Below are 13881 nucleotides of genomic sequence, written 5' to 3' on the forward strand. Positions count from 1 at the left end.
GAAATGCCAGGGTTGTGCTGTGGTTCTTAAAATAAATTTCCAACTCAATCTGGCCAAAGGCAGAGATAGGAGCAAAGGGTTGAGGCCAACTCTCTCCTTAAGCTTTTCCTTAAGCTAGTGTAGAATTAAGTAAGAGCAATGCCAAACTGGTTTGATATCACAAGACCTACAATAAGGGCCCAGAAACATTGATGAGGGGGGCTTATGTTGCTCTCCAACTGACCTGCACATTTTGGCCTAAAGAAGAGCAACTTTGCCAGGGCCTTCTGCCATACTTCCAGCTAAACACTTCTCTCTTACCTCTTTGAATTTTCCCTGCTGACATTTACATTTTATTTCCAACAGGACTGGAAAATTGTTGGTAGCATTAAGCCATGTTCATAGTCTCTTAAAACCAGGGTCAATTCAATTTAATAAATATTAAGTATCTTCAATGTATAAGCTAATAATGCCAGATAATGTATTTAATGGCCTAGGAGATACAAAACCTGATTTTGGTCCTTGTTCTGACCCTTTGAGGTCTGGCATTTTCATCTTATACACACAGGAGTTGAACCACTAAGTGGTCTCACAAGAATTTTTCTAATTTTGGTCTTTGGGTCTATGGACCCCTACACAAAAAACTGTGTTACAAATAAAGATTTTATTTATTTATTTATTTTTGTGGTACTGGGGTTTGAACTCAGGGCCTACACCTTGAGCCACTTCAGCCCTTTTTTGTGATGAATTTTTTCAAGATAGGGTCTTGCGATCCTCCTGATCTCTGCCTCCTGAATAGCTAGGATTATATAGAAGTGAGCCACCGACACCAGGCACAAATAAAGATTTTAAAAAATAACCCTACTTCATAAAATTTCTACAGCATTCTAGGAAAAAGTTACTTTGAAATAATAATTATGGTAATAATTAACATTTATTGAGTCCTTATTATGTGCCAGGCTCCTTGCTTAGCACTTTGCATGGAGTACATCCCTTAATCTCTATAATAATCCTATGGTATGAGCACCATTATCCCTATTTTTCAAATGATGAAATTGAGACTTGGGGAAGTCAAGAAACCTGAACAAGTTCAGTTAGTAAACAATAGACCCAGGATTTGAATTTAGGCAATGTGATTCTAGGCTTCTTAACCATGGTATTTTTGCTACCCATTGAAAGTTTAGAGAAAGCCTGCAAAAGGACTTAGTTTCTTTATCACCCAAAGAAAGTGAATGCATATCTTGGGTTGCAAGATTGTTGGAAGAAGTAGTGTCTAGGACACTCAGGCCACAATATGGGCCAACCTGAGAGGACATAAGAATTCACTGGAGTTTCTATTTTTTTCTAAGAGGTTGTATGTTGTATTGTATTGTGTGTGTGTGTGTGTGTGTGTGTGTGTGTGTTTTATGCACAAATACATGGACATAGTTACAGGGAAAATTTTGAACAGGCTGCTTTCCATTTAGTTGAGGATAAATAGATATGAAACAAGTTTACCAAAGTTTAATAGAGAAACAAATTTTCTAGACTTAGATTCTCCATCCTGGTTGGTGCAGTGAGTGGTGGAGGTAGAATGGGAAGAGGAGGTAGAACAAGGGATAGAAAGAAGATCTAATAGGCATATTACAAAATTTATTTGAAGGGTAGAAATTTGTTTTGTCCTGGCTACCTTAGAATATTGACTTTTTGGGACTTGGCTTGGGAAACATCTGGCCTCACACTAATGTGTTTGGCCCAACCCAGGTATATTGAAAGAGGCCAATGAGTGCAACTGGAATAAGTATTTATTTAGCTTGGCCTTGTTGCCTTGTTGTACAGAAGAGCTGGGAGTATACATTCACATTATACTTTTAAGTCAGTACTACATGTATCTTTTCTCTCTCAAACATCCTTATGGACAGTCTGTATGTCCAGGAGCAACAAGGTTATTTTATTGATTGAAGATGATGTCAGACCCCTGGGAGTGGCATGAGTAAAGCTGTGGACAGAGTAAAGGTTGCAGAGTTCATATTGTTTTGGTTCTTCTGCATTAGACATGGAATTTTTTCCTTCCTTTCTCTAATAAATGAAGTAATGTTTTCCTTCTTATGTGACTCTTCACATGCAGATGAACATAAATTCTTTAAGAAAAAAGCAGTAAACCAGAGAGGACTTTGAAAAGTTTTAATCTTGTGCTGATTTCCTTTCTTATGTTAAACAGAAACCAAAAAGGTCTGGGATGGGGTGGGAGAGTGATCTGTGTCCATTTGACATAAAATGATTCAGATGTTGAAAAGATTGTGAAGGAGAGAAGACAACATTAAGGAAAGAAATGGACTTTGGACAAGTAAAGTTTTCCCAATGAGGAACTGGCTCTTAGAAGAAAGTCAGTCACTATCAGCATGAAGAATTTTAGTTCTGGAAAAGAATTATGTGGTGGTTTTTCTCCTGGGGCTGAAGTTAAAAGCCTTGGGGATGTTTTCTGGTGTTTCAGTTGAAAAACAGACAAATATTTTATTCAAAATTGGACAATAGAAGCACAGGTGGTTATTTACCATACCTCTTCTAGCAGTCCAGCTTTGATTGCAATTAAAAGTTGTTCCTCTGCTTTGAAATTAAGGGAGACACCCTAAAATAATTACCTTTCAGATTCAAGGCAATTTTACTTTTGATGGTGATTATATGTTGGGCCAAAACAAGATAGAAAGACAAATTTCTGGGTTGGTTCACTCTATCTGCTCACTTTATTTTTGACAACATTGCAAGGAAATAATGTAAAATTAATCACTGTGTAGTTTTGTGGATTTTTTTTTTAATTTGAAAATTTCGGACATGCTCCCAAAATAAAAAGATGCTCGTTTGCTTCCTTTGTGTTGCCTTGCTCCTCAGATGGAGACTGGTGCAGACTAAAGCTTTTCCTTCAGGTGATATAAATGAGTCAAGGCTAGGCCAAGACATGGTTCATTACATCTCACCTAGACAAGAACTCCTAAGTATACAACCATTTTGGTTGGAGCTGGAAGACTTTCCAGAAATTATAAATGACGACTATCTCAATTTCATATCTGTGAGGCATTTGCATCTTATCTCAATAATATGAACTCTGGTAGATTACTTTTGCTGAGACTGGCGCCGAGGAAGTGCTGAGAAAGCAAGTGGAGGCATCTTCTCTTTGGAGAAGGGTTACTGCTCTGGAGTGAGAAGGGTGGTCAACTTTCTTACTCCAGCAAAAATAATGGGCTACCAATCAGGTGATCAGATTGTAAGCTCCATATGGGCAGGAACTATATTTTGTGTGTCTTTGTATCCCTCATTGTATCTAGCATGAAGCTGGCAAATGTCTGGAATAGTCAATATGCAATAAATACTAAATGACTTGGCTGAAGTTTTGTTTTTCTTCTGCCCATCTGAAGCCGGGGCAGTCAAATCGGGAGCTTGACACAAGTGTTCTTTCTTTGACAAAGAACCTACTCCCCTCCCCCTTTTTAAAAAATTGCTGTGCTGGGTGGTGGTACATTGTGGCAATTTCAAAAGTTCTTATAATATTTCAAATATATCGTACTTGAATTCACTCCCTCCATCATTCTCCTTTATCCCCTTTGTCCCCATTCCTGGAATAATTTCAACAAGTCTCATTTTTCCATTTTTACACGTCTGTACACAGTATTTGCACTATATTTACCCTACCATGCCCTTTTCCTACCTCTTCCCCCTTCTCATTGATACCAGATTCCACAGGCAGGACCTATTCTGATTTTGTAAATGAAAAACAATGACATTTAAAAAACCCATCTTTTGATGACTGCCTTCCCTTATGAAATATGGGGCAGTGAACCTCATGAACCTGTCCTGCTGACAGCAATTTAAAAGTGGCACCTTAAGGTAACAGTGGTTATGATTTTTGTCATCACCCAGCATTCCAACAGGAATGGTTTTCCAGGGCTGTGATATTAGAACAGAGTGATCCTTTCCAGTGTCAGACCTGAGCCTTTCCATCACCTGGAGACTGGCATGACCTCTTGAACACAGCTGCTGGACAGTGAGGTTTCTTTCTTGTCCTAGTGGAGATGGACTCTGCCACTCATTTAAAAGCCAAGCACTATGGGATAAGTCATTCCCTTGGAAGGAGTGGTTTGGTTAACTGCTGGCTGTTGGTGGCAACATAGAAACGACATTTTTATTTCTCCCTCCCTTCCCCTCCTGAACATTTCAGAGTGACCAGTGGTTGAACTCTTGGCGGCGCTTACCCTGAACCTGAGTGTTAGGGGAGAGGGACTCTGCCACTGCGGTTTCTGGAGCTGTTCATAAGCAAGAATTCCCTATCCTGATCAAGGCTTTAAGCCTAAGAAAGCAGAAATAGGTATGGACAATAAGGGTTTGTGTGTGTGTGTGTGTGTGTGTGTGTGTGTGTACACGTGCATGTGTTCACCCATGTAAGCAACTGCTCAGATGCCTATGTGTGCATGCTGGACGGGTGGGCATGGCACGGGAGGGGGTGGCATAGTCTTCTGGGTCTGGGCCAACACAGTGTCTACATTTCCCTGCCTTGCAGGAGAGACTTGGGAAGTCATTTGGCATTCCTGTTTCCATTTTTTTTTTTTTTGCTACAAGAAAAGTGATTTGTAGTCATCTCTCCAATTTAGGCATAAAAAGAAATTTGTGTGTTATGTTTGCCAGCGTATATGAAGTCCCAATTTGATAGTTTAAATATAGGAACCACAGAGTGTCAAATGCAGATGAGGGCAGTGAGACGGGACTAGAGGGCAAGTTGCTCAGCCTGTTGGTGGTTGGTATGTACTTGCCAAAACAATGGGATAAATGGGATTTTAAAAGGGCCTTTTGGGCTGGGTTATAGCTTGGTGGTAGAGCATTTACCTAGCATGCCTGAGGCCCTGGGTTCCATCCCCAGTACTGCTAAGTAAATGAATATAATAATAATAAAATGGTTTTTGGAGAGTTAACTGGGGGATTAACTGCTCAATAGAATTAATTGTATAGTAATAATCATCAAGAAGTGAGGAAGAAGAGAAGATGACCATCTCCATGTACCACACACACTTTTCTGGGTAGTGCACTGAATCACTAAGGAAAGAGGTTCAGATTTCAAGAGAGATTCAAGGCTGCTTAATACCAGAAATAAGGATCTAGGAGGCAAGATTCTAGGTTTAATCTAGAAATTTGAGGTTGCTTAGGTTGACCTTTATTGTGACTTTTTGTGTGACATCATGCTTATTCTCACCAAATTACTTCAGATCCATAGAGTGAAAGGTTTTTGTTTTTTAATTTAACATTAGTATTTAATTATAGTACTTAATGTGACATATTCTTTTGGAAGAATTTTTGAGAATGAATTCATATGCACTATACAATGCTAGAGAGAGAGAGAGAGAGAGCAGGTGCATGTCCCTTACCACACATTTTTCAGATAAGAAAATAGACGTAAAAAAAAGGAATCACTTGTTTAGGTTATGGACCATAGTATCATTACAATTTGAATCTTAAGTTGTGTTGCTACTGTTATTTATTCTACTAAACCTGTATTAGTTCCTTAGAGGAATTGATGGTGGCGATGGGGATATGGTAATCATACTATTCCCAGAAGGATGACAATTTTATTTTTTAATTTCTAAATGTTCTCAAAGGCATACTTCAACTGAAAGAGGTTCTTCCCCCTTTCTTTCCTACCCAACAACAACAACATATCTTAGTCACTATCCTTGGATGTCTGAAGAGAAAATTTGTCAGTAATACTTGTCCCAAGCCATTCTCTTATTAAGCCATGGAGCATCCAGAATGGACAATGAAAAAAGATTTAAAAAAAACAGGTTTCTGAGAAAAATATTTGCATGAAGTCAAGGGTCAGTTCTATTTGATATAAGCTAAGCTCTCCTCACCCTTTATTTATGCTAGTTCTTAGTTAGCATTTTATCTCTCCTGTCACATGCTGAGCTGCTTTACAAATTCTGTTTATGAGATAATGGTTCTGATGTCCTTCCCCCACCCCCCACATGCATAAGACTTGGATTTTTAATTTAAATGAAAGAGATTAATCCTGTGTATAAGGACCATGTAAAATTGCCCAGTCTGGTCACCTTACTTGACTACTCCAGGTTTCCCCAGTCCTCTTAGAAATTAAGTCAAGGTTGAATATTTAACCCATGTTAAAAGTAGAAGAGAAAGCAGAGCTTTTATGCCTCCAAGTTGATCATCATATCAGTGCTAGAGCCAGGAATCCTACAAATTAATCCATTATTTCTAAATTTAATTCTTTACTTTGTTTCAGCAATGTAATCCTTATCCCTAAATACCCATTTTATTCACCTTTAGAGGATTGATTTATCCATCAACTGGGTGTTAAGATTCCTGTTTCCCCTTCCCAGGTCAAGGGCAGCCCAGGTGCCCAATTTCTCTCTCTCTTCACAAGGCACCACCAGCGATAGAGATGAGAAATTCTGATGAACAGCCAAGTGGAGGAACCACAGTATTGCAGCGTCTGTTACAAGAGCAGCTTCGCTATGGCAATCCTAGTGAGAATCGCAACCTGCTTGCCATACACCAGCAGGCCACAGGGAATGGCCCTCCTTTCCCCACTGGCAGTGGCAACCCAGGCCCTCAGAATGATGTGTTGAGTCCACAAGACCACCACCAACAGCTTGTGGCACATGCTGCTCGACAGGAACCCCAGGGCCAGGAAATCCAATCAGAAAACATCATCATGGAGAAGCAGCTGTCCCCTCGAATGCAGAATAACGAAGAACTCCCAACCTATGAAGAAGCCAAGGTCCAGTCTCAGTACTTTAGGGGCCAGCAGCATGCTAGTGTTGGAGCTGCCTTTTATGTCACCGGAGTTACCAACCAGAAGATGAGGACTGAGGGACGCCCATCAGTTCAGCGGCTCAATCCTGGAAAGATGCATCAGGATGAAGGACTCAGAGACCTTAAGCAAGGTCATGTCCGCTCCTTGAGTGAACGACTAATGCAGATGTCACTGGCCACCAGTGGAGTTAAGGCCCATCCACCTGTTACCAGTGCTCCCCTGTCCCCACCACAGCCCAATGACCTGTACAAGAATCCTACAAGTTCCAGTGAATTCTACAAGGCCCAAGGGCCACCTCCCAACCAGCATAGCCTGAAGGGCATGGAACACCGGGGCCCCCCACCAGACTATCCTTTCAAGGGCATGCCACCCCAGTCTGTAGTGTGCAAGTCCCAAGAGCCAGGGCACTTCTATAGTGAGCATCGCCTGAACCAGCCAGGGAGATCAGAGGGGCAACTGATGAGGTATCAGCACCCCCCTGAGTATGGAGCAGCCAGGTAAGAGAGTTCCCTTTCTGTCATTTCCTGACCTCATCCCCATCCAGCCTCTTTGGCTGCATGTTGAGAATCTCTAGGGAAGGAATGGATAGGTGTTTGGTATTACAAACTACAATGCATGATTCACCTTTGACTGAGTAAATTGCTTGTCACCCTGAATTTCTAGCATCTTCAGCCATAATTAACACTGTATTAATACTCCCTTGACTATAGGTTTAGTAGGGCCTCCACTGCCTAGTGGATGAAGAGCAGCACAAGTTCAGTTTTAGTACTTATTGAATGTCCTGTCTCCTAGAATACTGAAGGAGGAGTCAGCGTTTCTCTTCTGACTTTTTAAAGCCCTTCCTTGAGAAGCAGAAGCAAATTATCTTGGACTTCACTCTGCAACATCCCATCACTTCCATGCATTCCCCTCTATAAAAGTCTCATCACTTACTTTTGCAAACAAATCTGTTTCCCATTAGTTATACTTCTCTGGAGAATTATTATGATTCTTATGGACATTAAATAAACAAGCAGATATTATAGGGGGATTATATACATGTATAGGTTCAGAATGTTCCTTGCCTTGTACTTCCTTGCACTGCATGAAGTCTGGATTCCTTCATCTTTCTTCTATAGAGACTGTTAGTTGCCAGTAGTGTTTTAAATATCTAGGTTAAATTTACATCATATCATGCAGAATTTTTTTCCGGAAGTTTCCTTTTGCACTGCACAAGGAAAAATTTCCCATGACTTCTGTTTTGTATATTTAATCATTCCTAAGTAAACTTCTTAATTATTCTAAAAGCCCATTGCCCCATTGCTTTATTCACCAAACCCTATGATTCTATGACTCTATTCCTTATTTGTACTGTTAGTCTTTGGGCTATATTTCAGCACATGGGGCAGAGGAAGGTTTAAACCAGGGGCAATGATGATGGCAGTTAGGGTGGTATTCCTGTTCTGTGCCCAGGGGTAATGATTGTGGCCATAATGTTTGAAGTCCTAGGTGGCCCACAGACTATCTGTGACCTCTTTAATGTTTATCTCCTTGCCTCCTGTCCCCTTCTCATTCATTTGGGAAAGATTTCTTGATTTGAAATTCTCAAGAAAAGGCCCTCAGGGTAGAGTAGGGTGGAGGTAAGAGAAGTCACCTGGTATTCCTGGTATTGCATTTTCTCCCCCTCCAGGTTTTGTCTTTTAACCAGAGGTAATTCACTTTGAGCTCCACCCCTAACTTTGTCCCTTTAGGATTTTATAACTCAGGTTAATTTCCTAACCCTTTTAACCTCCTCTGCAGCTTTCAAGGGGTGGGAGCCTAAATTCTGATAAGTGTCCTATAACAGGAAATCGTGTAAAGACAGGGCATTTCAGCTTTAAACCAGAACAAGAAATCCATTCCCAAGTTGGGTGCCAGTGACTCACCGCCTGTAATCCTAGCTACTTAGGAGGCAGAAATCAGGAGGATAGCAGTTCAAAGCCAGGCAGACCTGATCTCGGAAAAAAACCATCACAAAAAAGGGTTGGTGGAGTGGCTGAAGGTGTAGGCCTTGGGTTCAAGTTCCAGTACTGGAAAAATTATGAAAATGGAGGGGCTGTTTTGTTGAACTGCAAAGCTTAGTGGAAACCCATTCAAGCCAGCAAAATGACAATGAAGCTGGGTTTTTTGTTTTGTTTTGTTTTGTTCTTCCTTTCAGTGTGAAAGTCTGTGGGACTCTCTCCTGTCTGTGGATGGGCTGTTGTCTGTTGCCTTGTGGGAGGGGAGTGTCTTGGCTGGGGTGTGGAGCAGAAGTCAAAGTAGCGCTCTGCACATGGCCCGCCTTCCCAGGAAAGCTATTTTCAGAACTCATTCACCAGCATTGTTTGTGATCTGAAATGACTCCCACAGTATTTGAAGCTGGATGGAAAAGCCCTTTGATCTGCCTAAATAAATAATGAAACAAAGAGGTTTCTTTTCTTCCCATACCGATTAAACCACAAGAGAAATTTAACTGCATATATTTTATAGGAAGATAGGTTTTCCTCCATCTTAAATTACCTGTGGATCTCACTCTCTTTCTGTCCCCTGAAGCAGCAACAGAGCCCATGCTGAGCTGCCTTTTTTTCTTTTTGTGGTGCTGGGGATCTAATCCAGGGCCTCAAGTATGCTAAGCAAGTGCTCCTACCACTGAGCTACATCCCCAGCCCTTGAGCATTATTTTAACACACAGGTATGTTCTACAAGTTGCTTCTCTATGGGACAGAAGCAGTGTGACTGATATGCTCAATGAATAATAAAAAAGCCCAAATCAGAGAATGTTTGGCATGAAGTTTCCTTCTACATCAGGCAAATTCTGGCTATAAGCTTTTTGCATGTCCTGTGTGAGGGAGTGGCACCTATTGACAGATTTCTGGCAAGAGGAGGTAGTTGAACGACTTTCCAGAGGTGTACTTTTAGGTAGTGACACATTTTTTCTTTATTTCCCTTTAGCCAACTAGCTGTAAGGTTTGGTTTGTGAGTTCTTTCCAAGTAACTGCTGTTAGCAACAAACAATTAGAAGACTAAATTCTTAGTTCTTAATCCACAAATTACAGATCAGGATGCAAGGCAAGCTTTTTGAACAAATTGCTATTTTAAAAAAGCCTTTGTTTGCCTTTAGAGGTGCAGTGAAATGCTGAATATTTGCTGTTAAAATGAACAAAATGTTATAAACAATCCTTTTGATTACTTCATCTTCCCTATGCCCTCCTCCCTACTTAAAAAGTAAATATCTTGAATGCCCAGAACTCTAGATGGGAAACAAGGCTAAGCCATCTGAAGAATTTTTAAATTTCTGATTGTTTGTCTGAGTGCAAAAATTTTGGATTCTTTGTCTGAGTGCTGAGCCTTTTCTGCATCATGCTTTATACATTTATCACCTGCTTTAAAAATCAAATCATTTCTGTTTATAAATCAGCCACCTCCTTTCAGTTGTTGAAATCATGCCCAGATCTGAGGTTTCTTGAAATCCTTGTGAGTGGAAACTCAGGGTGACCTAACTCTGTAGTTCATCACAGAGCTAGTTGTGCAAGAAGAACCATCCAGAATTCACAGCCCACTCCAGGATTCACAGATTCACTATTGCAGAACCTGGGAGAAGCACTGTTTTTTGTTGTGAGGAGAACTGGCTCCAGGCTGTTAGTGGCACCTGGTCTAATGGGGAGGACTTGCACACTTGTGGTCAGGCACGTGTGTGTGTGTGTGTGTGTGTGTGTGTGTGTGTGTGTTCATGCATGTGTGGCTGGGGAGAGTGGGGACTCCTAATAATGGAGGTAGAGGGTAGAAAGTGCTGTGTCAGCTGGGTGGAGTGCCTTTTACTTTCCTTTTACTTGAGAGTGAAGGTGAAAGTATCTCGCCTTCAGGATTTGGAAGAGACTCTGATTTTAGTCAGTGGCCTAGGTCTTGCATGAATGGGCATGTCCCTTTTTGGGCAGAGCACCGTTGACACCCAGGTAGTCTTAGGAGGGAGCTGGATAAAGGAAGGGAAGTAGCAGGGAGGCAGGTCAGGCCTTCAGTGAGATCATGTGGTTCTTCTGTCTGAAGGATGGCTTGTTATTTCTGGTTATTGTATCATTGGGGAGCATTTCCGGCTGCTGGAATGGAAGAACCTAGAGAGTGTGCCACTCACATGGCTGCCACTTTTATTATTACTATCGTTACTCTTTCTGTTATTATTATTATTTGTTCTTGAGTGTTTCCTCTGACATCTCTCATAGTTCTACTCAACCTGTATCCTTTCTCAACCCTTCTTTTCAGGGGGAGCTTCACCCCAGTGTTAATGCCTTTAGGTGTTGGGTGGATGCTGGAGCTCAGATGGAGTTCCTTTGCTGGAGGGCTTTCTCTCTTTTTGCAACTGCCTAAGCCTTTGCTTGTTTGCAGACCTGCCAGGGATGGACTGCCTTGGTTTTTCCAACAGCATGTGCACTGAGATCTTCTTCCTTTTCCAAGAGGGAAAAGAGCACAGTCCATTTTATCTGTGAGGAAACTGAAGGTCCTTAGAATGAAAAATGAGAACTACAGCTCCGAGGCTTTCTATGGACTGAGGATTTTGAGCTTTTAGAAAGAAAGATTATGTATGGCAGCAACTTTCCAGTTGTAATCATGAATACCATATCAATTTTTCTATGCCCAAGTAGTTTTCATGTCCTCTCCTATATTCAGCAGTTATTTGTAGTGACATATGCATGAAATTGGAAGAATATGGGTACACCACAGGCATACATGGGGCTGAGGGACAAAAGCCAGGGTGTGACCAGGATTGAGGACTTTTGTGACCAACTAGGTTATTAGTGTCCATGAACAAATGTTTGGAATGATTTTGTTGCTTTAAAAAGCCCTTATAGTGAGGAGCTCTTATGGGGCTAGATAAATGAACAATAATTGTAAATGGTGTGTGTGTGGGAGGGATTTGCTTTAGCATTTGGAATGCCAGTTAAAAGCTAATTGCTTCTGATGATTTGCCAGTTCCACCATGAATTTTGTGCAAATTACCACAAAGATTAGCCCTTAAGTAAAATGCTAACAAGGTCAACTTACTCTCTTGGAGATAGATAAGAGACTGTAATTCCTATTGAGCTAAAAATCTGAAGACCCCAGTATTTTTGCAATTCATGTGTAATAAAACAGGTTTGTGCAGCTTAAGTAATTTGAGCAAAGTTAAAAAGATAGTGAACAGTAGAAAAAGTCTCCAAACTCCTGTCAGGATCCAAATCCATGCTCTTAGCCATCTGTCTTTCCTGGATTGAGAAATACCTACTATGTAGCACAAGTATCCACAGGACTGTGGGGGCATATAAGGTTAGTTGGGCATGGGTTGGGTGACAGTGAATAAGCTTTTTGTCTTTAGTGTCCGCTGACATATTCTTCTTAGTAGTGGTGATTGTGGATAACGATCTGTCCATATGTCCTGATATTGTATCCCTTAATGGCTAAGAGTCATTATGTACAAATTATTTGTACCTACGTATTAATATTAGTACCTAATAATTAGATACAAAAAAGGAAGAGCTACATTAAACAATATACCAGAGTTCTCTTTCTGGAATTTTCTATAAGCAATAGGTTGGAGAGCTGAACATCAATGCAGTGTAAGAGCCAGAAAATGGGGATTGGGAAAGAGTTCAATCATGGTACAACTACTAACTCACTCTAATACTTGACAAATCATTTTCCTTCTCTGGGTCTTAAGTTTCCCCCTGTCCATTGATGGAGTTGAACTAAATAATTTCTTTAAAGCCTTTTGTTATTATTTTTTGTGATTCAGTACATCAAAAATAGTATGATGATGTTGCCTGTAGCCCTCTCCAAATCTTGGTATTGTTCCTGTTAATGGGCATCATTAAGTAATCGATAATTAGAGTGAAGAATAAGTACTTGGTGTCTTTAATGTATGATGTTTCTTCATATCTTTGAGTAATTTTTGGTGAATATATGAACTCTCAGAGGCACTTGTAGATGGGAAGATGAAGGGTGTTTTTTATGCCTATTTGTTGTAATTTGAGTATTTATGTTATTTCTAACATTAGGTTTATTTTAAAATAATGACATGAAAATTACCTTGTAGAAGAATCATTTAGACTGGAGTGTGGCTCAAGTGGTAGAGCACTTGCCTAGAAAGTGTGAGGCCTTGGGTACAAACCCCAGTACCTCCCACCCCCAAAAAGAAGACTCTTTTCAAATGCTTAGACTTGAAGAATTAGCGTAGAGGTGTATGTCCCTTCGATTTTTGTAAACTGATCCCAGAGATCATTTGGTTCAATCCTCCATGGGATCACACTTCCGTCTGTTTAGAGTCCCAGAAGAACTGTAGAGGTCTTTGAAGGAATCCCATAGTCAAATTCTGCCTGCTCCTCATTTAGCAGGTGTCCTGAGGTCACTTCCTCATGTGACATTCTTGTGCCTCAGGTGAGAACTTAACCAGAGCTTGCCCTTTGTGTTTTGCAGGCCAGCACAGGATATCTCATTGTCATTGTCAGCCAGGAACTCTCAGCCTCACAGCCCTACTTCTTCCCTGACATCTGGGGGTTCCTTGCCCTTGCTGCAGTCTCCACCATCCACTAGATTGTCTCCTGCCCAACACCCCTTGGTCACAAACCAAGGTGAACACTCAGCTCACCTGCCTAGGCCACAGCAACATTTCCTTCCTAATCAGGCTCACCAGGGGGATCATTACCGTCTCTCCCAGCCTGGCCTGACTCCACCATCACAGCAGCAGCAGTCAGGAGAAGCCTACTCAGCTATGCCTCGGGCCCAGCAGTCTGCTTCTTATCAGCCCATGCCAGCTGATCCTTTTGCCATTGTCTCCAGAGCCCAGCAGATGGTTGAGATACTCTCAGATGAGAACCGGAACTTGCGGCAGGAGTTGGAAGGATGCTATGAGAAGGTAGCAAGACTGCAGAAGGTAAGGCTTCCATGGGGTAACATTCAGATCTCCTTTAAATTTTAGTGGGACTTATTTAATATTCATATACAAATGTCCACTTGTGGGTGCTTACATTACTCACAAGTAGGTTTTTGGGATTCTTATATGTGATATGGATCAAACTTTGTTTTTTTTTTATTTTTTTTATATATATATTTTTTTTTTTTCATTTTTCTTTTATTATTCA

General features: G+C 40.9%; 1 protein-coding gene across 3 annotated transcripts in view; it reads left to right on the forward strand.

The window, feature by feature from the left end:
* Amot (angiomotin) overlaps positions 1-13881 on the forward strand; it is a 65010-nt gene that overhangs the window by 11249 nt on the left and 39880 nt on the right. For 2 of the 3 annotated variants that reach the window (XM_074064134.1, XM_074064135.1), the window contains 2 exons: positions 6339-7272; positions 13217-13673. In XM_074064134.1, the coding sequence (XP_073920235.1) occupies positions 6401-7272; positions 13217-13673 (1329 nt within the window). In that variant the 5' untranslated portion in view covers positions 6339-6400. Of the gene's footprint in view, positions 1-4171; positions 4319-6338; positions 7273-13216; positions 13674-13881 lie in introns of all 3 variants that reach the window. The other variant, XM_074064133.1, reaches the window with a different exon arrangement.

The sequence above is a fragment of the Castor canadensis genome, chromosome X, assembly GCF_047511655.1.
Source record: "Castor canadensis chromosome X, mCasCan1.hap1v2, whole genome shotgun sequence".
NCBI lineage: Eukaryota > Metazoa > Chordata > Mammalia > Rodentia > Castoridae > Castor > Castor canadensis.